At 35.1% G+C, this 23231-nt stretch overlaps 1 protein-coding gene across 1 annotated transcript in view; it reads left to right on the top strand.

Moving 5' to 3' along the window:
* The window catches only part of LOC108733938 (protein unc-80 homolog), a 97686-nt gene extending 74938 nt beyond the window's left edge, over positions 1–22748 (top strand). Inside the window, exons 52-58 of the mRNA XM_025973580.1 lie at positions 913–1097; positions 5742–5898; positions 6534–6725; positions 10888–11004; positions 18531–18644; positions 19109–19257; positions 19758–22748. Of these exons, the coding sequence (XP_025829365.1) occupies positions 913–1097; positions 5742–5898; positions 6534–6725; positions 10888–11004; positions 18531–18644; positions 19109–19257; positions 19758–20369 (1526 nt within the window). The 3' untranslated portion in view covers positions 20370–22748. The remainder of the gene's footprint in view (positions 1–912; positions 1098–5741; positions 5899–6533; positions 6726–10887; positions 11005–18530; positions 18645–19108; positions 19258–19757) is intronic.
* The last annotated feature ends 483 nt before the right edge of the window (positions 22749–23231 follow it).

Genomic DNA, 23231 nt, shown 5'->3' with positions numbered 1-23231 from the left:
TTTTTTGTATATAACTATATGATTCCAGATAATCTTTATAAAAACATTTTTTTTTTGTTAAATGTATAATAAGTAACAGAGTTATGGATAAAATCGCTTTAAGTGGAACAGTCTGTATGTAGCAACTTTAGTATTTAGGATAATCCCCACAAGGAGTTGTTGGATATCAATTGAAAGCTGACGCCAAAAGAAAACCAATGATGGGGAAAGAATACAAAAACCGATTATATATTTATAAGCCATATTAACTCAAATCTGGCCTCAGAATTATCTCAGCTCATTAAGATTTTTGGATATCCTCAAACATAAATTCATAAAATCAAATTTGTGACCTTTTTGAGAAGATTATCTACAACGTAAAATGAAAGGACAAAACAACCATGACAATAATCTTTCTCTCGTCGCTGAATTAGAAACTGGCCACAACAACTGCTCCATCGTATCAAGATTTTAAAATATTTTAACACTAAAATCCAAATCTTGTTAATTTGGTTTGTTTAGATTTAATGTTAAGTTATATTGAAATTCCGATTCTTTAAGGTAATTTTGGAGCAGATTCGAGTACACAATTAAAAAATGCATCAAAAATAATTACTCTCTTTGCATTGAATGTGTTTTCAAACCGTGATAGAAGTGGGCTACGGAGACCTGATAAATGAATCACAAAAAAAGTAATCTTCTTCGACGTATTCTTCGATAGCTCACTAAAATGGGGCCCCAGAAAAGTTGTGACATCAAGATATCCCAAAAACCATATTTTAGTACAGCGATAAAAAATACGTCAAAGAGAACTACTCTTCTGTTTCAATTTACTTTTACTGAATTTATTCCATTAGAAATGTTTACCTTGTATATACAGCGAATGAAAATGTTCTATCGCTTGAGTTTTGCAATTATTTTTTCCTATTTCAGCATTGAAAATAATGACCATTTGTTTCGAGGGTGAATTAGTTCATGACTGGAATAGAATTTCTCGAACTATGAGAGAGCTAGGTAAACGAAACGAGGCAGCTAAATTCCTGTGGGACTTCCTTGATTTTATCGTCACCTACAGGACACCCTTATTTATTCTTATGCAGCCACTCATTTTTCAAAAGGCAAGTTATTATTAAATGTTCTTCAAACAACTATAACATACTAGGGTCAATTGAAAAGTCCCCGGCCTGACACATAGATGGCGGCACCAGAACTAAATCCATATGATTTTCAGTTAGTCCTAACCTTCAAAAGACGCGTCTATAAATTTGACGGCTGTCGAATCATTAGTTTGTGAATTATAGCATTTTTAGTGAAGCAACTTTTGTTATTGTGAAAAAAATGGATAATAAGGAATTTCGCGTGTTGATAAAATATTGCTTTTTGAAGGGAAAAAATACAGTTGAAGCAAAAACTTGGCTTGATAACGAATTTCCGGACACTGCCCCACCATCAAGGATTGGTATGCTAAGTTATGCTAAGTTTAGACGTGGTGAAATGAGCACCGAAGACGGTGAACGCAGTGGACGCCCAAAAGAGGCTGTTACGGACGAAAACATTAAAAAAATCCACAAAATGATTTTGAATGACCGTAAATTGAAATTGAATGAAATAGCAGACACTCTACAGATATCAACGGAACGTATACATCACATCATTCACGAATATTTGGGTATGAGAAAGCTCTGTGCAAAGTGGGTGCCGCGCGAGCTCACTTTTGACCAAAAACAACGACGAGTTGATGATTCAGAGCAGTGTTTGAAGATGATCACGCGTAATAAACCCGAGTTTTTGCGTCGATATGTGACAATGGATGAAACATGGCTCCATCATTTCACTCCGAAGTCCAATCGACAGTCATCGGAGTGGACTGCACACGATGAACCCGCTCCAAAGCGTGCAAAAACGCAACAGTCGGCTGGCAAGGTTATGGCGTCTGTATTTTGGGATGCGCGTGGAATAATTTTCATTGACTACCTTGAAAAAGGAAGGACCATCAACAGCGACTATTACATAGCGTTATTGGACCGTTTGAAGGACGAAATCGCCGAGAAACGACCGCATTTGCAGAAAAAGAAAGTCCTGCTTCACCAAGACAATGCACCGTCTCACAAGTCAGTGAAAACGATGGCAAAAATTCATGAATTGGGCTTCGAATTGCTTCCGCATCCACCGTATTCTCCAGATCTGGCCCCCAGCGACTACTTCCTGTTCTCAGATCTCAAAAGAATGCTCGTTGGGAAAAAATTTTCGTCGAATGAAGAGGTGATCGCCGAAACTGAGGCCTATTTTGAAGCAAAGGACAAATCGTACTACAAAAATGGTATCGAAAAGTTGGAGGATCGCTATAATCAGTGTATCACCCTTGAAGGGAATTATGTTGAATAAAAAAAACGAATTTTGCAAAAAAATGTGTTTTACTATTTTAGGCCGGGGACTTTTCAATTGACCTGTTACATATTAATTTTAATAGAAAGGTCAGGTAGTGTAATTAACAATACATTTTTAAAAAGGTTTAAACTACTGCGACTAGCAAGAAATACATATTTCAGTAGATGGCAATAAATTGCCTGTCTTTTTTGATAAATATGTTTACGTATACACAATTAATATTAGATATAGTAGGCATTAGGGAAGTCCGTTAGCCCAAAGCTAGAGATTTCTGGAGTGGAAACTTTAGAATAACACATACAGGATCTGTGGAAGGTAATTCGGAAGTAAGAATCCTAATGCGTAGGAATGTAGGGCAGAGTGTAGAAAGTTACTTACAAAAAAGCGATAGGATAGTGATAGTTAAATTAAATACGAAGCCGGTAAAAACCATATCAGTGCAGGTCTACATGCCTACATCATCTCACAATACTGAAGACGTAGAAGCGGTTTATGCAGATATAGGTTTTCCTGCTCTTTCACTCAACACTGAAAGAGCAAGAAAACCTAATAGTTGTAGGAGACTTTAAAGCAATAATAGATGAAGGTAAAGTGTAAAAAAAAGAGAAATAGCATGTTCTTGTGGATTAGGCAACAGAAGTGATAGGGGATAGGATTTTGCGATATACATAACTTAACCGTCCCGAATACTTTATTCAACCCTCACGTTAGAAGGTGCTATACGTGGAAGATGCCAGGTGATTTAGGGAGATATCAGTTAGATTACATATTTGTTAGGCAAAAATTTAAAAATCAAGTGAAGGACTGTAGGAGTTATCCAGAGGCAGATGTAGATAGCGATCATAACTTAGTGGTTACGAAGACCAATGTTAAATTGAAAATTCCGAGAAAGAAGGAAGGTAGGAGACGTCTTGACTTAGAAAAGCTAAAATGTAACGAAACGCGTGACAGACTAGATACAAGGACATACGAAATACTAAAGGAAGCAGAAGAATCGAATGTCAGGGACATAAAGACAGAATGGAACTGCATTAAAACGTGCCTAAAGTCAGCAGCTACAGGTGTTCGGTGTCGATGTGTTCATATTTGTTTATATTTTTTATAGTTATTTTAGTTTGTATTTTTTTTGTATATAACTGTATATCATATCTATTACTTGTAATTCTATATAACTTCAAATTTTGTGTTGCAAACAGCTTTGGGCCTCTTTATTACACCCTTCAGGTAGGTACCAAATGTTGGGAAAGTCCGAGTTCCCAACTACGTCACGCCGGACTTTCTCTGGGTACCTGAAGGGTGCATAGCAACAATAGTAGCGTTGACCAAGGGGTCTGTTTACTTAAAGGCGTGTCCNAAGATAGAGATTCATTATTATTCATTCTATTCAATTACAAGTTAAAACCAAATTCAAATTAAAACAAAACCAAATTCAAACAAAATCAAACTATACAACAATTACAATTCGACTTCAATCAATCAAATTAATATTCAAATCAATTTATATATCAAAATCAAGAAATAAAGTGTAAATAAAGTGCAATTAAGAAAAACAGTCTATTAATTCGAAGAAAATTAACCAAAAGAGCCTTCGGCGGGATACCGCCATATACATCGCCAACAGATTACAACAAACACAACAAACAACAGGTATACTAAAAAAAAACGATAGTAGGAAACCCTGAACAACAAACGAATTTGTAGGATTAATAGAGGAAAGGCGAAAATACAGAAACAGGACAAACGAAGGGACAGAAAAGATATAAGGATATATATCAGGGAGTGTAGGACAGCTAAGACCTCTATAGAAGTCAATAAGAAATAAGCGAGATAGGTTGGTAGGACACCTTCTCAGGCATGAAGGTCTAGTTAGAGTCTAGCGACATATTAGAGGCAGAAACGGGTATTAAGAGGGGTAGAGGTAGATCAAGATTAGATTACTGTTCGCAAATAGCTAAGGATGTGGGTTATTCTAATTTTAGGGAAATGAAAAGATTAGCTCAGGATAGGAAAGAGTGGAGGTACGTATCCAACCGGTCTTAGGACTGACGACCTTATGATGATGATACAGAATGTCCAAGAACAAACTTAACATATCTAATCTAAATAATTATACGAATACAACATTGCATTACGTTGAAAACCACGCTCGTCTCAAAATCTTAAAGTTTAACAATCCAGTGCTATACATATAGGACATCTAATATACGAGGAGTAAAATTTAAACTTCTTTGTAAGGTACTGGATAGTAGGTGCAGGTTTGACTTTTGTACGGGAGATGGGAGAAAGGTTTAGAAAGGGTTAATATTTTGGAATCTTTCACGACCTTCTTGTTTTCACTTTGAATGTCCGTTTTTGTATTTAATGGCGATTGGGCATGGATGCACCATATCACCCCTGAGCAAATATGGAATAAGTACTTAAAGAAAAATACAGCCGTGCAAAAAAGGTTCTTTTGACTGTTGACTAAAAAGGGGTGCTGCTTATTGATTTCTCCCATGAAAGTCTTGCTTATCCCAGTAAAAGGCGGTAATCATTTACAAAATGAGTTACCTACGGAAGACGTATATGCTATAAAAATAAGATAAATAGACGGAGGATAGACGTTGTACAACACTAAACAAAACTTTTTGACAGAGGTGGAAATTGGAAATAGTAATTTTAAAGACGGAACCGCCTGTGGAAGGGGAAAATGGGTGGTAGGAAAAGAGATAATACTGTAGAACACTAAAAACGCAACGAGTGAAAGTGAAAAACCGAAAATTGTGAAAAGAACCCAACGTCAATTAACCATACCTAACCTAATCTAGTAAAGTAAAAAAATTTGGAATGTGTTTTTTCAAACCGCAAGAAGAATAGCGTGGGGTCGAGTCGCCTTCAATAAAAAGAAGTCACTTCTATGATGAAACTTGAAAAAGGTTGTTAAAGGTGTATGTTTGGAGCGCGGCGCTATGCAGGTGCGAAACATAGACGTAGGCGCGGCAGAAAAGAAAAGGTTAGAAGCGTTCGCATTATGAGGATACCATGGATAGAGAAGGTTAGAAATGAAGAGGTACTAGAAAGAGTAGGAGAACAGAGGACTCTATGGAAGTCAATAAGAAATAGGCGAGATAGGTTGGTAGGACACCTTCTCAGGCATGATGGTCTAGCCAGAGGCATATTAGAGACAGAAACGGAAGTTAGGAGTGGTAGAGGTGGACCTAGATTAGATTACTGTTCGCAACTAGTTAAGGATATGGGTTATTCTAGTTTTAGGGAAATGCGAAGATTAGCCCAGGATAGGAAAGAGTGGAGTTGCGTGTCCAACCAGTCTTAGGACTGACGACCTTATGATGATGAAGAGGAATTATGCTTATGAAGGTTACATTTTATTACAGCTAACTCAACCTCCAATATCAGACTTCGAGAGAAACGTTCATAACAGAATTCGAGAAAAAATTCGAGGTATAGGGCTTCCACTACCTAAAGGAAGGGGCGCACTTCTACTAGAACTGGCACGGGAAATGAAGGAGCTAAAGGAAGAATTAGAAGACAGTGAGTAAATTATTATGGTATCTTCGTACATAATATAAAACGCACCTAGGTAATGCATTACATTAAACTATTCTATTATTTATATTCCTGCAATTTTAATAACTTTCGCTTTCAACAAAAACAATTTTGCGTCAATGAAAACCTATCAGCGTTAAAAGTAAAATGTTATTTGGAATATTTTCCTTCTCGTCCTCTAATTTATACGATTACTCAGTGTTTATATAACCATGCCCTCTTTTTCTATCTCCCTCTCTCCGTTTGCACAATAGTCATTAAAAAGAATGGAAGTTTTACAGATAAGTAATGTCCTTAGAGTTTATTAGCGGCGTTTGTACCAACAAGTTTACTCTCAATAAACAACTTAATTTCGCGGTGTCAGATAAAGAGTTTCACTTCAAACTTATAAAGAACTTCAATACAAACTGGTAATAACAATTTAAATAATGTCTTCTTAGATTAATTATCTAACATGTTTCGAAGGGGGTGGTTACCCGAATGTTTCAATCGAAAAAATTATGAAGCAAACACTTAGTTACCTACTTTTTCGCTAAAGCAAATATATTAAGAAGCCTCCGCAATATTAGCATTTTTTCAATTGGTAACAATTATGTTAGTGTTACCAATAAAATTTACAGCGTCTGAGAGCACAACAAGTGCAAAGAAGTCAGAACCAACGCAGCCATCAATACATATGACCAGCGAAGTGCCAGTAACAAGACACCAAAGGCCTTCTTTAATAGAATTCCTCACAGGAAGCGATCTCAGCGGAAGGCACAGTTCCAGGACATCAAGTGACCATCACCTCAATGTTCAACAACCGCAGAAAGGTACGCTTTATGTAAATACTACGTATAAATGAACAATAAATGCGAAATCCTGTTTAGAATTAGTAAACTAAAAATATACCCATATTAAAGTTAAACACACACAGGAACATAGCGGGCAGATGAACGAAATTCAGCACAAAAGTGTGATTACTATAAGCTTAAATGAGATAACCGTACTGAACGACAAGGAGCGCAGCACGTCAACAGAAACATGCTTGGGTTCCAAGCAATGAATTAAAAATGTGCCCTCGGCAATGATCAGTGTGGAATAACTCGGTATCAATTGCAGTCGCAAATAGATACGAACATCATGAACGAAAAACCTACACATGACGCTAACGGAACTAATTCCACTTTGGCTCCTTTGCTTGCGCATGCGTATTATCCATATTATCTATTATGGTCATAGAAACATAACTTAAAATGTACAGAACCTGCAATAATCAGTTCGAGTAAATATTGTCAGGTCATCAAACACGTTTTAGATTACTCATTATTCATTTAACTATTTACTTTTTAACACACATCACTATTTTTAATTAATTATTAATAGATCACCATATCCCACACTTCGTCACTTTGTCGCTTTATCGCTTTTTTTATTTTTTTCATAACTCGAACTAGTACTAATTCTTCCAACAGCACGCCAACTATTTATAGGGACTGGCCTTGTTCTAGAAAAATCAGGAATATGACGTCTAGAAATCTAATATTCTTTGTCACTATGTATGTTGCCTCCACGTGATACTGTATGCTGGCTTGCCTACATGCTTGTGACACTGCCTTCCCTCCTAAAACCAATCGTCCCGATAATTGACGTCACTTCTGTAGGGAGCTAGCCGGTCAAGATAGACGATCTACATCTTTGTCCGAGGCCTCTTCTGAATTCGATAAACGACGTCGTTGATACATCGAATAGCGGTATATAAACCATCCCAAGTTGTTGTAACCGAGCGGCATGGCCTAGAAGTCTAGACCATTGCTTAGCATTCGGGAGGACGCGGGTTCGATTCCGGGTCCGTCTGCCTTGGTCCAAGTTTTTCTGTGGTTTCCTTGGATCACTTAGGCAAATGCTGAGGCAGTAATATTCCACAGATAATCTTTCACTCTCTTCTGTCTTCATTTCGTCCGTCTCGTCTTTCTCACCCGAACCACCACCCACCCATTCCCACGATTCCTGAAAGCAGGCTGAAGAGGGCCTTCCGCCCTACCTTCCGGCATAGTCCGGAGGGACTGCCCGCCCACCAGCATTACTGGCTGGTGGGAATGAAACACCCAAAAGTTTTTTTTTTTTAAGTTGTGGTTTCAGTCAATGTCCCTTCCGCCTTGTTGGATTGTTTAGTGAAACATTGTCGTCTTCGTTAAAACCAGTAGAGTTAGTTCGTCAATCGTATCTAATCTTCATGCGGTCATTTTCGAATTGCAGTTTCATACGCACGCCGTTATGAATGACTTATAATCATTCTCGTAATTTGCCCACGTATTCGTCTGTAGGTATTGGAGAGCCTTTAGGACGAATAAACATCATATCCGTTGGCAATCTGAGTTCTTTCCCAAATAAAATGCTGGCCGGTATTCTTCCAGTTGTCTCTAGATGGCGTATCTACAAGATAAGAAGAATAGTAGTAGGTGTCGTCCCCAGACAGTTTGGCTATCATCGACGAAGCTTCTTAAATTGGTTTCCAGAGTAGCTTTTAAACATTCCAATATTCCATCAGACTGTAACTTCTTGACTAATGTCGGCTCGAAGTTCTTGCCTTCATCAGAATGTAATCGCACTAGTACTCTTATCGGCTAATTCAGTCATTGAAAAGCTTTTCAGCAAAGGTGTGTTTCCTGATTCGGTATCGCGTATGCTTCAGGTCACATACTAAATGATGCCCAAGATATTGTACTAATGCATTGGTCCATGACTTCTTCACTTCCTGCACTCCACATCACTTCTACTTCGCTGCCAATAAAATCGCTTGCTTACGCCGGAACGCCCTTCGTCATGGTTTGCTTCTAAGACTTCTGAACGTCTGTTCTTCGGAAGTATCACTTTTTTCTAGCTCCATTTGGTCTCTCCCACATTCTATTCAACACGCCGTGCTCTAAGGCTACTAGACCCAATCATTTTTTGTTGTCGGCTTAAATAGATTCCAGCTTCTTTCGATCTCATTATTAGGTCAATATCTTCGTTTTTCCTCTGATCCACGATTGATTCTTTATCGTCCCAGGATCCCTCAGGCTGAACGGTGGTTAGATTGCAACAGATCGATGCCAGTTCTCCCTTATTCTCAGCATATAAACAATGTTTGCAGTTTTCTACGAAAGGTCTCCGGTATAGTGTACGAGCATTGTCATATTACTTGCCTGGGCGATACTCGATCTCGAATTAATACTCCCGAAGTCGTTCTAACTATCGTGCCATTTGTCCATCCGGGTTGTTTAATTGCAATAGCCACTTCAGCAGGGCGCGATCTGTTCTTAAAGGGAACTTCCGTCCATGCAGCTTCAGGTACTTGTGAAAATGTTAACCACGGCCAGTAGCTCTCGACGGGCGACACAATAATTTGGTTCTTGTTTCGAGAATGTTTTACTAAAGTGTATGAGGACCGTTTCTTTTCAATTTTGTGCTTGGGATGATGCAACACCAAGTCCCAAGTGAAGGGTTCGTTGAATCATGAGTATCTCAAGATTGAGACTCTAGCGAGTGTAATCTTCAGATTTTCAAATGCTTCTTGGTATTCGGGCGTCCATTGAAATGTGACTTCAAAGTCTATGTAGCGGTCGAGCTGTATCGGTAAATCCTCGTATGAATATTCAGTAGTCGGAATAAAGTTCCAGAGAACTTCTAAGTTCATGTCAATTCTTTGATATGGGCCAACTTCTTACGGCATCCCTTTTGTCGGAATCGGCCATAATTCCTTTCGGTGTTATTACATGACTCAGGTATTTCGTCTCTTTTGTATGACGTATTTTATTATAAGAAATTGCAATATAAATGTGGCGCAGGAATATAGTATAGTACCTACAGGGTATCAGAATAACTCAGCAGTTTTTCAATATACAAAATTTTTTATTTTGAGTAGGTGTAGACTAATGAAAAGGCAAAAACCATAGAGAAATACGTACAACTTGTATTGAAGCTCTAGCTGTATGTACCATGGTTGACCTGTGGACGCTAAACATTTTTATATGTGTTAATTCTTTGGCATGCAATTTACGTAGTTTTTTGGGCACTTTTTTTTTGTTAACAGAACCACTCACGATCAATCACCATTATTATTATTGTTTCGTTTTCATCTTTCTTTCTGCGTACTACTGGATAGTGAAAAACTTCCTTCATTCATTAGTAATGAAACACTTTTTGTAGGGCTAAATGCAATGCATTAATCTTCTGAATTCACTTCACCTACTACACATCACCTCAAATTAATGAGGAAAAATAAAGTTTGTCTGTAGTGGGTTAAATAAATTCAAACAATTAATTCATTAATGGATTCCTTTATCCAGTTGCTGAATAAGATTTTTTCACGATTTTCACTTTTTAATTGATAGATGGTTATATCTAACTATTCGCTTTTAGAAATAAAAATTTTTGGTAGAAATTAAAAATGAGCTGAGTTATTCTCATTTTGAATACTCTGTGTAACGTGTAAGTAATGTTATTTAAGATCGATACTTGTAAAATTCAAACCAGTGATACTACGATAAGGACTGCATCATCACATAATCGAAGACATGCTTTTTTTCTCGATTTTTTAATACAATAAAATAAAAACTCCGATAAATTATATTTGATACATTTGTCATTATTTTTTCAACTCGCCATAGTAAGTACTCGAATCTGGCGTCAGAAGTTTCAAGGTACCCTAATTTCAAAATAAGACAGCGCAAAAAACAATTTGAGATTATTTCATTACTTTTGATTGTTTTATTCCTACTTACATGTACTTAGTTCTCAAAAAACAAAAAATTGCATTTGTTTTTGGTTTTGAGGTTAAAATATCTCAAAATTCTTACGTGCTGAGGCATTTCTAAGGCCAGATTTAGAAACTGTAGTAAAAGTGATTATCCTATTGCTTTCATACTTTTCCAACCCCAATTTTGTTGAACTGTGTGGTCTTTTCAATTTCTAAAATATTAAATGGAAATACGTATTTTTTTTATCGTACAGAGTCGTCTTCAAGTACAAGCTATGGCTCAACACCTAATCAGGGAAATACTAGTTTAAGTGAAGCACAAGAAGCTGTAATTAACGAATGTTCCACAACCCCTTATTACGGTGCAACGGGTAAGATGAGTCGATGAGCTAGCTGTTTTTTTCCAAAAATGAAAATGTTGTTGCTTTAAACGTTTTTTTACACAAAAGTTGCACTGTTGCTTAAATAGTTGTTACCAGAAACAGAGTCTCGGTTTATTCATATGTATGTATATATACAGGGTGTCCAAGATGAACATGTACCGAGAAAGCATACAAAACAGAAAAGTCATTAGTTACGGTTAACAGTTTTTAATTCGATGTATAGGAAATTCTGTTGAAATAGCCATTTAATGAAGTAGTAAATTTTGTATATAAATAAAATGAGAGGTATACTTCGTTTACTTTCTGTAGCGATGTGACCTTCAGTTTGACCGGCGCAAAGTAGAGAAGAACAGCACTATATTTGAAGACATATTAAAGGGTTTCACGCTTGTTTTCGACTCGCACTACTATTCGTGATTGAACAAAACTTTTGGCCGGTACTGTATGAAAAAGTATGTTTAATGAACAAGAGTCGAGAGTATAATGAGCTTCTTTCTTCCTAACTACGATTTTGCCAGCGCGCATCCAAGACATTGGAAGGGGACATCGCTAGAGAAAGTAAATGAAGTATACCATACTTCACCGAGCGGCATGGCCCAGAGGTTTAGACCATTGCTTAGTATTCGGGAGGACACCGTTTCAATTCCGGGTCCATCGGCTTTGGTCCAAGTTTTTCTGTGCTTCCCTTGGATCGTTTAGGCAAATGCTGGGGCAGTAATATGCCATAAATAGTCTTTCATTCTCTTCTGTATTCATTTCGTCTGTGTCATCTTTCTCACCCGAACCACCACCCACCCAATCCCACGATTCCTGAAAAGAGGCTGAAGAGGGCCTTCCGCCCTACCCTCCGGCGTAGGTACTGCCCGCCCACCAGCCGTTAGTGACTGGGAATGAAACACCCAAAAGTTTAAATTTTATGTTTTTAATATACTTCGTTCACATTCAAGATGTACTGAATATACCTAAGCACAATCACGTACTGTGCGCGTGAACATCGAAACCTGAAACATTAAACAGAACAAAAAATTGAAAAACAAAATACGTTTTGCATGTAGGAAATTTTAAATAATGCATGTATATTGTATTTGAGATTCATCAAGTACGTTTACCATACACGTATTTATTTTTTTACAAATAAATAAAGGTATACTTCAATTCAAGAGAGATTGCGTGTGCTTATCAACATAGTCTGTACGGAGCAATCCTATCTATATTGATTTGTTATTGTCTGAAGTTCACACATATTTGTCTAATACGATGTAAGCTATACTTCGTTTAGTTTCTGTAGCGATGTGACCTTTAGTTTGACCGGTGCAAAATAGAAAAGAGCAGCACTAGGCTAGAAAAGGAAGGAGGCAACTCTTGGCCAAACTCTTAACCGGTGAGGAGCGTATGATCCGTACAGTACTGCACGGAAAAATTGACCATTTTATCCACTAAAATTGCATTGCTCAAATGTGTTGTTATTGGTACCAATTACTACTGAAAATATCAAGATGTTTATTTATATTTGAAGACATATTAAAGGCTTTAACGCTTATTTTCGACTCGCACTACTATTCATAATTGAACAAAACTTTTGGCAGGTACTGTATGAAAAAGTATGTTTAATGAGCAAGAGTCGAGAGTATAATGAGCTTTTTTCTCCCTACCTACGATTTTGCCAGCGCGCATCCAAGACATTGTAAGAGGCACATCGCTAGAGAAAGTAAACGAAGTATACTACGTGAACGTAAGTCTTGACGAAGTAGGTATGCTTATGATATACGCTGCAGTTTATTTGCCTCTTTTAATGTGCGACAGTAGGAAAGAGAGTACTTGGTACATTCAATTCAACATCAGTTATATTGTTTTTTAAAGTTAAACACAGTCTAAACAAGGATTAGTATTGTTAATTTGTAGGTCTTTTTAAGGACTATATGTATGTTCCATGCTCAAAAAACGGTTTTGCTCATTTGTTTTGAGCATTAACTAAAATATTTATTAAATTTTGATTCTCATTATATGGAAGATTATTAAGATAGTGAAGAAGATTATAATAAAGTGTTTTACAGTGTGTCTATTTAAATCGGCGGCATATGGGAGGACTTTTTTATTATTAATCTTAGGAAAAAATGTTACTCTATAGCAAAAAACTTTATAAAGAGAAGTTGTTGAAAATAAAAATAAAAAAGTAGTTACAAATATGCAACCATGTCTATCAATTGCTCAAATTATGATTTTGTGTATTTCTTCACTCTTGCCCATATTAGTGCACATCAATTATAATATCTACAGTTCTCATCAAGGTTGTCAGTTTTTCACTGAATGTCAAATATTAGTTTTAATTAAAATCAATGAAAGCAACAATAGCGGCAACTTTGAGTTTAGAAGAAAAAATTGAAATAATTTTAAATATGAAAGATAATGGACATTTAAAATTTCTAAATATAAAGTCGCCGGAATTATTGCTTTTTTTTATTTTAAAACTAATATTTAGCATTTAACAAATGACTGAGAAACATTTCATTTACATAGCAACTTTGATCAGAATTGTATTATTGATAATGTGCATGCATATGTAAGAATTATATTCACTCAAATGGAGCAAGAATGTGAAGAAATACACAAAGTCATAATTTCAACACTTGATAGGTATATGGTTGCATATTCGTTACTACATTTTAATTCTAACCAACTTTTCTTCATAAAGTTCTCTGCTATTTTCAAAAATAAGATACTTTGCTGTTACACAAATTTCATGTTTTATACCTGATCATGTCATTATGTGTTTTAGAACATGCAGAACTTTTTACAAACACTAAAATTTTTAATAAGGTTAATAATAAAGAAGTTTCCAATATACTGCCAACTTAAGTGGACACACTGTATATTTACGGGCTTCTTAATTAGTACATAATGCGAAAAAATCGCTAAGAAAATCAGTTTTTAGCTTTAAAATCATAATTGTGAGAAATTACATCCAATTACATGTAATAACTGAATGCTACAGCTAGAAAATTACGAACTATCATCTTCGGAATTTCCCAATAACATTCACGTTGTTTGATTTAGTCTATTTTGAAAGTAAACTTCACGATAGGTCGCGCAAAAACGCCTGAATAGATTCTTATCAATTTTTTTTAGTTTTACTTCTGAGAAGCTTTATCTCTAATAAAAATTATCAGGATCAGTGTTGAGCAAAATGTAATTATATTAATGAAATGAATAAAAAAGTAATCATATTCGGTGATTAATGATTTTTAGTCTGTAATCGTAATCTTAATTAATTTTTCTGATTACTTTTTCTGATTAATAAGTTTGAAAAATAAAAATAACCTATTTATAGACCATCTTTATCTTTGATCAGACTCATGAATGACAATTTTTGAAATGATTATTGCTTAGAAAAGTGATTGAAATTATAGTGTATTATTAACAGTGTGAGACTTTATAAACAATATCTCTGTATTGAAATACATCCGAACGCCCCTTTTCTCAATTTGATTGATTTTTTTTTGTGGGTATGTTATGTAAAATCTTTGTCAAGTGTGAACCTATTTTAACGATTCCTTTGTCATGGGATAGACTATATCTCAAGGGTGGGTACATTTAAATCTGAAAAAAACTGTTCCATCAGTAAGGGTGCAAAATTGGGGAATTCCGCAATCTCGTCATTTCCGACACTGATTTTTCTCATAATATTATTGGTCAACTGTGGTTCTACTTGATCTTTTTTATTAACCTTTTAGTTTAAATTTGTTTCTATAGCCTTAATTAGTTAAATTTCTCGGATTGATAATTAAAAAGTGTCATTATAATTAGACACATAAACGAGCGATGATCCTTATTTTCAACACAAATAAGAATCTGCCCCAAAAATAAATACCTAAAATATACCTGCTATTTTTTAGCGCCTCAGACAATAAATTGGTAACGATATACGTCAAAACGTGTTTTCCGACTTCACTTATTTTTAGGCGAATTTCACTTCAAAGAATTTAGTTTAATTTTTTGGAATTTTTAGGTTAGAAACCCAAAAGTTGGCCCATGTTTAAAATACATTTTTTTGTTGTATTTTTTTTCCATTCTCTCAAATTCCAGTGTCAAAAATGCTCATTTTTAGGATCCAAAGACTGGTTGAAGACTCAATGATAAAGAAAAAAATCCATTGACATCTAATTTTAAATCAATATCTAAACATAGGTAAAATTTTCAAATTTTATTCCGTATTCGTTATATAACAGTTATATATTATTCTTATGCGTTATGAATGAATTTAAAATTAAATAGTAATTGTATTTTTTCGTTATCATTACGCTTCTATATGATAAAAGGTAGGTATATTTCAATAGTTAACTTTCTAACCTAAAAGTTCTACAGAAAAATACGAAAATTTTTCACGGTTACAACAAAAAAACAGCACAGTCAATTCAAACTACTTCACGACTTTTTTTTTTTTTTTGAGATTAGGGTGCGTTTAACAATAAATATATTTTAATATGATGTTTTCAATGCCTACTAAGATATTTATATACCGTTGCGGCCAGATTTTGACCTCTCCTTATATAACCTTAATTTATCTCCGACATCTTGTAATCAAAAGTAAAAGTAATCGTGATTGATGTAACCATGATTTCTTTCAATGAGATTATTAATCTGATTACAAAAGTAGTAGCCCAACGCTGATCTCAATATTCCTAAAGGTATGTTAAGTTATTAAAGTTTTCATACACGAAGACGATGGCAATGGTCTTAACCTTAACGGTTGCAGCTATGGGTGTTTTATTATTGACAGTGAGAAAAGGGATGTATGCGTGGGATAAAAAGTATTTCTACTTCTTCCTCAACATAAAAAAAGGGAAAGTCGCGCATCATTAAAAAAAAAACAACATTATCTCCAAAAGCCAAAACAAATGATTTAATGTCTTGTTAATATTAATTTAAGAATGTATGGCTAGTCAAACTTGAAAGACTAATCGGCACTCAGTATATATATTGCACCACTAAGTTCACTAATGAGGAAATTATTAACATAACAACTCATTTCTACCACAGACGCAAAAATTATTATCATAATTTGTTTTAAAACAATTACTGAATCTCTACTCAAAAAGCTATTGTTTGGTGGTCGAATAGGTAAGTTAAATGAGGCGATAATTCTGAAATAAGTAACTTCAATACCAAAATTTAAATAAAGTACAAAATAATAATATTACAAAAAAAGAGCAACTTTAGTCGCCTGGTAAGTAATTACATATTTAGCTTTCTTGTGCTTCAAGTTGTCAATATTACCTACAATTGTTTAGAGGTAATGGGTGTAAAGTGTATTCTTCTTTGTCTAAGCAGAATAAACTAAACTGCAACAATGTTTTCATAAGTATTAAGATCCATAACTGAAAAACATATAACTAAAATACTTAATTTAGCTTGCTCTTTTATTTTCTTGTTAATAGTTTATCATGCACGCCAATAATGAACTCATTTGGTAAGTACCTATCAATTTTCAGCAGGAAGAGAAGTTTGATTTTACATATGCTACGTAAACTACTTTGGATTTTATACCGCGTGCCTTTTGAGGGTTAATAATTAAACCCTTGATGAGAAAGATAAAAAGTATCTTGGTCGTTATTTTGTATGCTTTTAGAACATAAAATAGTAAAAGGTGATTTATAGCGTAATGCTAAATCCTCAACAGTCCAGAGAGCTCGAACGGTCACGTATACTTGCTTTCAAATTGCATGCGAATGAAAAGAAAGAATATTTTAGTTATAAAAACTCTTGTGAAGAAATTGGCATTCATTTATCATTGACCCAAGCGTAGGAGAAGTAGCTGCGACCTTGAACTACTTAACTGAAAGCGAAAATTACTCATCCTTGCGTTAATGAAATGTGTATACCATTTTTTTCGTAAGGGCTAGCTAAATATTCCCAATTTTTCATCGGCATGCAATTTGAAAACAGAATTTTTGATTTCCTTTTTTACAAGTTCCTACAACCGTTGGAGTCGTTTAGGCTGTAGCGGATTGCAGCTTTTCAGTTACAGGTTTTTAAACACGATTAAATCACCTTTAACTATCTTAGAGATAGCTTTAAATAAAATGGGAGCGGTATTGACAAAACATGACTGTATGAAAATAAATAAAAGTAAAACTTAAATTCTGGTGTGCAAGGTAATAAAAAGTAGAGAAAGAGCGAATATAAAGATAGATGAAAAATTAGATGAAGTGACTGATTTTAGATATCTAGGAAGTCAGATAAGTCAGGACGGAAGGAGTAGGAGGGATATAAAGCAGAAGATAGTGCAGGGTCGTGTCGCCTTTAATAAAAAGAAGTCACTTCTATGCTTGCGAACGGTTAATTTAGAAATTCGAAAAANCAGTGCTGTATAAAAATAAATAAAAGTAAAACAAAAATACTGGTATGCAAGGGAAGAAAAAGTAGGGAGAGAGCGAATATAAAGATAGGAGACGAAAAATTAGAAGGTGGCCGATTTCAGGTATCTAGGAAGTCAGATAAGTCAAGACGGAAGGAGTAGTAGGGATATAAAGCAGAGGATAGCGCAGGGTCGAGTCACCTACAATAAAAAGAAGTAACTTCTTTGCTCGCGAATGGTTAATTTAGAAATTCGAAAAAAGTTATTAAAAGTTTTTATATTCACTGTGGGCATGGAGGAAAAGAAAAGGTTATATGCGTTTCAAATGTGGTGTTACAAACGAATGATGAGGGTACCGTGGATAGAGAAGATTAGAAAAGGTATTAGAAAGAGTAGGAGAACAGAGGACTCTATAGAAGTCAATAAGAAATGGGCGAGATAGTTTAATAGGACACCTTCTCAGGCACAAAGGTCTAGTCAGAGACATATTAGAGGCAGAAACGGAAGTTAGGAGGGGTAGAGGTAGAACTAGATTAGATTACTGTTCGAAGATAGTTAAGGATATGGGTTGTTCTGGTTTTAGGGAAGTGCGAAGATTAGCTCAGGATAGCAAAGAGTGGTGGTACAGCCAGCCTTAGGACTGACGAACTTATAAAGATGATGACCTATCTTACGTTACAAAAGCATGCAAATGCTTGTTTTATATAGAACACACTTTTTTTTCAAATATAATTTTAATTTTCACTATGATCGGAAAACATGCAAAGATCAAGAATCTTTATCTTTATCTGTCTTATCAAGGAGTAAATTATCAACCCTCAAAAAAACATGCGATATAAAATTGGAGAACCCCACCAGCCAAGAATTCTCATTGGCAGTAGTGATTACCTAATTCAAAAGAAAATATGCAGAACGCAAATAAGGATACACTGGCAGTCCATTACAATAATATATCTGCATGTCGTTATACATAAAAACAAACGAGACTTTACGACAATCTTGTGGTGTTTTTCTCAATTCAAACTATTTCCTTCCCTTCCCAAGTTGTTAAGAGCTTGTATATAACAAAAAGAGAAAACAGATTTCCCATATCACAGCTTCATCTCCCCCTGTTTTACTCTACGTCCATGTTGTTAGTTAGTTGGAATGTTTGTTTCAGATCGTTCTCATCATTCTTCCACTAGCGATGATCATTTTACACATAAATTTGACCCTCAACAGAAGCCACACAAATTGCGTTTTGTTTCTTCTGTAGAACTTAGACATTCCTCAGGTACTTTTTTGCTTGTGAATGTTGGTGTTACCTATTCTATGTATTTACGAACAATAATTTCGCAGTGAACGTGATTGATATGATAAGCGCAAATGTTCCATGAGGATCAACATTTCGCATATATTTCGTCTACTTTATCAGGGCAAATAAAGAAACAATACATCCTACATCTCCCCGATGTAATATACTTTATATATGTTTAGTCATAATGTCTATTATATTTAATGCATTTCATTTTCAATAAGTATAATCAACAAGAACAACATTTACAATTATGTTAGAAACCAATTATTGAAAAAATTAAACTTCTTCACTTTTGAATGCCTAAGAACAAAATATTTTGCCTGAATAATAAATAAAATAAAACAGTTACATCAAAAGTCATTCACATTCATTGCAAATGATTCTATATTTATAACTAAAACTAGGATTACCAACTTGAAAGTAAAACCGTGCCGTTTCAGGGGAGACTTCGACTACACCGCTAAGTCCTGGAAGTCCCGCAGATGAGAGTTCTGGCGAAAACCAAACAAATAAACACCGTCTTCAACGCACCAAAGCACAAAGTCGAAGAACATTTAGATTACGCAGAAGCCGAAAAAATCGCATAGAAGTAAATATAACCTAAATTTTATAAAAGTGAATATGGAAAAAAAGAAGGCCGCAAAAGCATTATCTTACAAAAATCAATGTATATTAATCTTATCTCCTTTAAGTAGTCCATATTTATAATAATATAGTTCAAACATCCCTTATTTTTCTTAGAAGTTCAATTTTTGCCTTCCGTTTCCTACCCTAATTCAATTCAATTTCAATTCGTAGAATCAGAATTCGTAACAGCGAGGACCCTTTGATGAAAAGAAAAAGAAAAGTTCTAATTGAATTTTCCCTGTCGATTTATTATTTAGTCTTTTTAACTATTGGTCAGGTATCAGCGACCTTGGAACAATTTTTGCACTACCTCTGTATATATTATTGAAAAGAACATTCCTTACTTCAATCATTTCTTCTACACACGCACTGTCCCTACAACACCTTCTATTCACAGTACAATTTGTTAAAAATAATTGCACAAAGCGTCACAGACCCAAAAATATATTTATTAATACATAGGTATCCCACACCGACGTCGAACAAGAAAAAGCCCTTCCATCCGCTCCCGTTCACCATGCTCCTCAACAGCAGCCACCTCTGCAAACAGTCGTAGTTCAAAAAGAGACCCACGTATTTTCTGAAACCCCAATCACTACAGTCACAATGCAGCATCAACAACAACAACAAAAACAACAACAGCAACAGCAGTTGCAACAACAACCACAGCAACAACAATCACAGCAGCTGCAACAGCAGCCTTCCACCGTTGATCCGCACCATTTACGTATTTCCACACGCCGTCCGACAGAAGGATCTTGGGATGAAGACAGCGCCATCTCACAAACGTCAAGCATATCGGGTTATCGTGAATCGTATCCAGTTGTACATTTAAAAGAATCACTCGATTCTAGTCCCAAAGCGTTTCCTCCACTCGCATCCCCCGATATTCACGATCTGCCATCAACTAGTAGTGCCGCAACGAATTGTATTCAAGGGGACAACAGCTCTCCTGAATGTTCCCTGAACGATAACGGAGAAAGAACGGCACTTTTAACTCCCACCGAGAGATCGTCATCTCCGCATTCACTAATCATGATGTTCGACCCGCAGGACGAGACGACGTTAATTTAACATTAACTGTACGAATTCAAACACCAGCCAATGATATTTCAACAAAATACCAAATGATGGAAAAGCTAACCCGTTGTCATTTTATTATAAGGACTATATTATTACATGTAAAAATTAAACTAGCAGTGATAAGAAATTCTTCTTATACATTACAGGAAAATCTTCTAGAAAAGATTTTGATAACCACTGAAGAAACATTTAATGACTAAGACTATTTTTGTTTTGATATATACTGGATGATCGTCACTGATAGGTTATTGTGGGACAATGAAGATAACAAGTCGTCATTTGTAAGATAAGTACAGTCAGTCACAATGTTCGTGTAATATATATTTATGAAAATAAAGTTAGGTTAGGTCAACTATTATTTTGAAAGGAGGCAATTGGTGCTGTGATCAGAAGTTTGTCAAATTACCAAATGTCAACGCTAAGCCGCAAACAAGCATTCGTGTCCCACCATTTATTTACGGTTCTTTTTTAAGTGCAGTGAACAGTGTAGATGGAGCAGCATCTGTACGAACCATATAAACGATATAGATCACCTAATTTCATTGTGATTTTATCCATAAAAGGTTTATATGAGGTGGATTGAGAAGTCTTTAAATGAAACAGTAAATATACTCTTTTAAAATCCGCTTTATTTTTCTACATTATTTCCTTTTGATTCAATGCACTTGTTATAACGTTCTTCCAATTTCAATAACAGTTTTTTAACTACTCAAAATAAGCGTTTCCTTCAGCTACTACGTCATCATTTGACCAAAATCTCTTTTCACCAAGTCATTCATTAATGTTTGGGCGTAGAAAATCACAAGAGGCTAGATAATGTTAATATGGCGAATGGGGAAATAATTCGTACCCAATCCATTCAATTTTAGCAATGTTTCCGTGATGAATGTGATGGTGCATTATCCTAATGAAAGAGCATATACTTTCTTCAAATGTGATGTGGTTGTTTTTCCTTCGATCTTTTATCCATAGTGCTCAATAATGATCCACAATACTTACTTGTGATTCTTTAACCCTTCTCAAGATAGTGCACTGTGCATCCCAAAAGACAATGGTTATAACCTTATAAGCTGATACTGCAATCTTTGTTTTTTTGGACAACTTGTACCAGCTTTTGCTCACTATTTTGATCCATAGTAATCAATCCATATTTTATCAACCGTTATGAATCGATGCAAAAATTCAGTTGGATCTCGCTAAAACATATCCAAACATTGCATAAAAAGCTTTTTTATATGCAACTCTTCATCCATGAGGCGTTAACTATGTCAGTAATGTGAGGCGACGATTATTTATAGCAATTTCGTTGACTTTTTTGACCATTTCTGAGGTTGTCATCTCTTTTTGACTTCCTGAACGTTCAGCATCACTTAGGCTTGTGAGGTCACTCTTAAATTTATTTACCTGATTATAAGTAATTAAAATTGAACGTTCACATGTTCATCTGATGTTGTATTCATTTGATCAATGATTTCTTTTGGTTTTAAGTCCTTTAAATGATAGCATTTAATCACTAAACGATATTCATTATTTTCCATGTTTTAAAAAAGTCAAAAGTACACTTTACCATAAACATAGAGAATAGACTACGCAATCTCTATCTAGCTATAAAGTAAAAGCAGGAAAAAACGTATGAGAACAATAGTTGTCTTTCTGAAATTTTGATTGGTGTACGTCACGGTCTTGCAAGAGCTGATGAATGAGGTAAAGATAAAGGAAAGGAGACAGATATTGACACACGGTTGTTTTCACTCATTCTAGAGAGTGCTCAATTTCATGAGGGTGTTGCTAAGTCTATTCTCTATGTCTATGAATATAACATATTTCAAAACAAATGTAATTATTAGATGCATGGATGTCACCATTCTAAACACTTCTCAATCTATCCGTGTGTGTTTTGCTTACAAACTATGTATCCTTTCCCACAATTTAACAAAAAAAAAGCTAAAAATTTTCTGGAGTAACACTCCCACAAATTTTAGCTACTAGCCGCCACTGTTATCAATCGTTGTTAGCAAACGACAAGCATGGAGTCATTATAATCCTTAATTTATTTCTGAGTTCCCACCTTATATTAAACTTCTAGTCCGAATATTTTCAATTTACATACCTCAGTTATACATACATATACATAATATGTGTATATATAAAAATCAAATATTTCAGTATTATAACTGTGTCTGTTTATATTGCATTGCCCTGCAGAAGTAAAGTTGGCCCAGTTAATCAAAATTAATACAATTTTATTGTAATATCAAAATTACTTACGTATCAAATTAAATTTTAACTGTGTAATAAAAAGAGGACAACTACAGGCCTGACGCTGGAAGCTGGCGGAAATTTTAAAATGGTGTGGATGCGCGGTGGCAAAAGTAGGCAGTTTTAGGTATAAAGATTGCAGCCCTCATTCTTCAGTATTCCTATCAGGAGCATAGATTAAATATTTAAAAGTAGGGATCATTGAGCAAGTAATAGACATACAAACAGAAGAACTAATTGTTGATGTTGGTGACAACGATTAAGATTCCCATGATGACAGTGAATGTGAAAACTAACTATAAAACAAAAGCAATAGGTTAATTTTTTCTTTTTGATAAGTCATGTTTCTAGATTATTTTCTAGTACGCTACTGTCCTATCTGTATTAATATTATAATTTACGCCTACTGAAAGCTCATTTGTGTATCGGTTCCAAGTGACTTACCCAAATAGGTCATATGGACAAGTACTTGCGCGCCCGCTCGCCCGCTTCTTTCGTCAGACCTGTATATACAAGTACCAAAGCTAAAGTTATCAGCTTACTAGCAGATTTTCCTTTCAAAAGCAAGTGAATATTATATTCCTTATTTCTTCA

This window comes from Agrilus planipennis, unplaced genomic scaffold, assembly GCF_000699045.2.
Source record: "Agrilus planipennis isolate EAB-ADULT unplaced genomic scaffold, Apla_2.0 scaffold43, whole genome shotgun sequence".
NCBI lineage: Eukaryota > Metazoa > Arthropoda > Insecta > Coleoptera > Buprestidae > Agrilus > Agrilus planipennis.
Note: the sequence above shows the minus strand (reverse complement) of the source record. Positions and strands in the feature narration are given on the sequence as shown.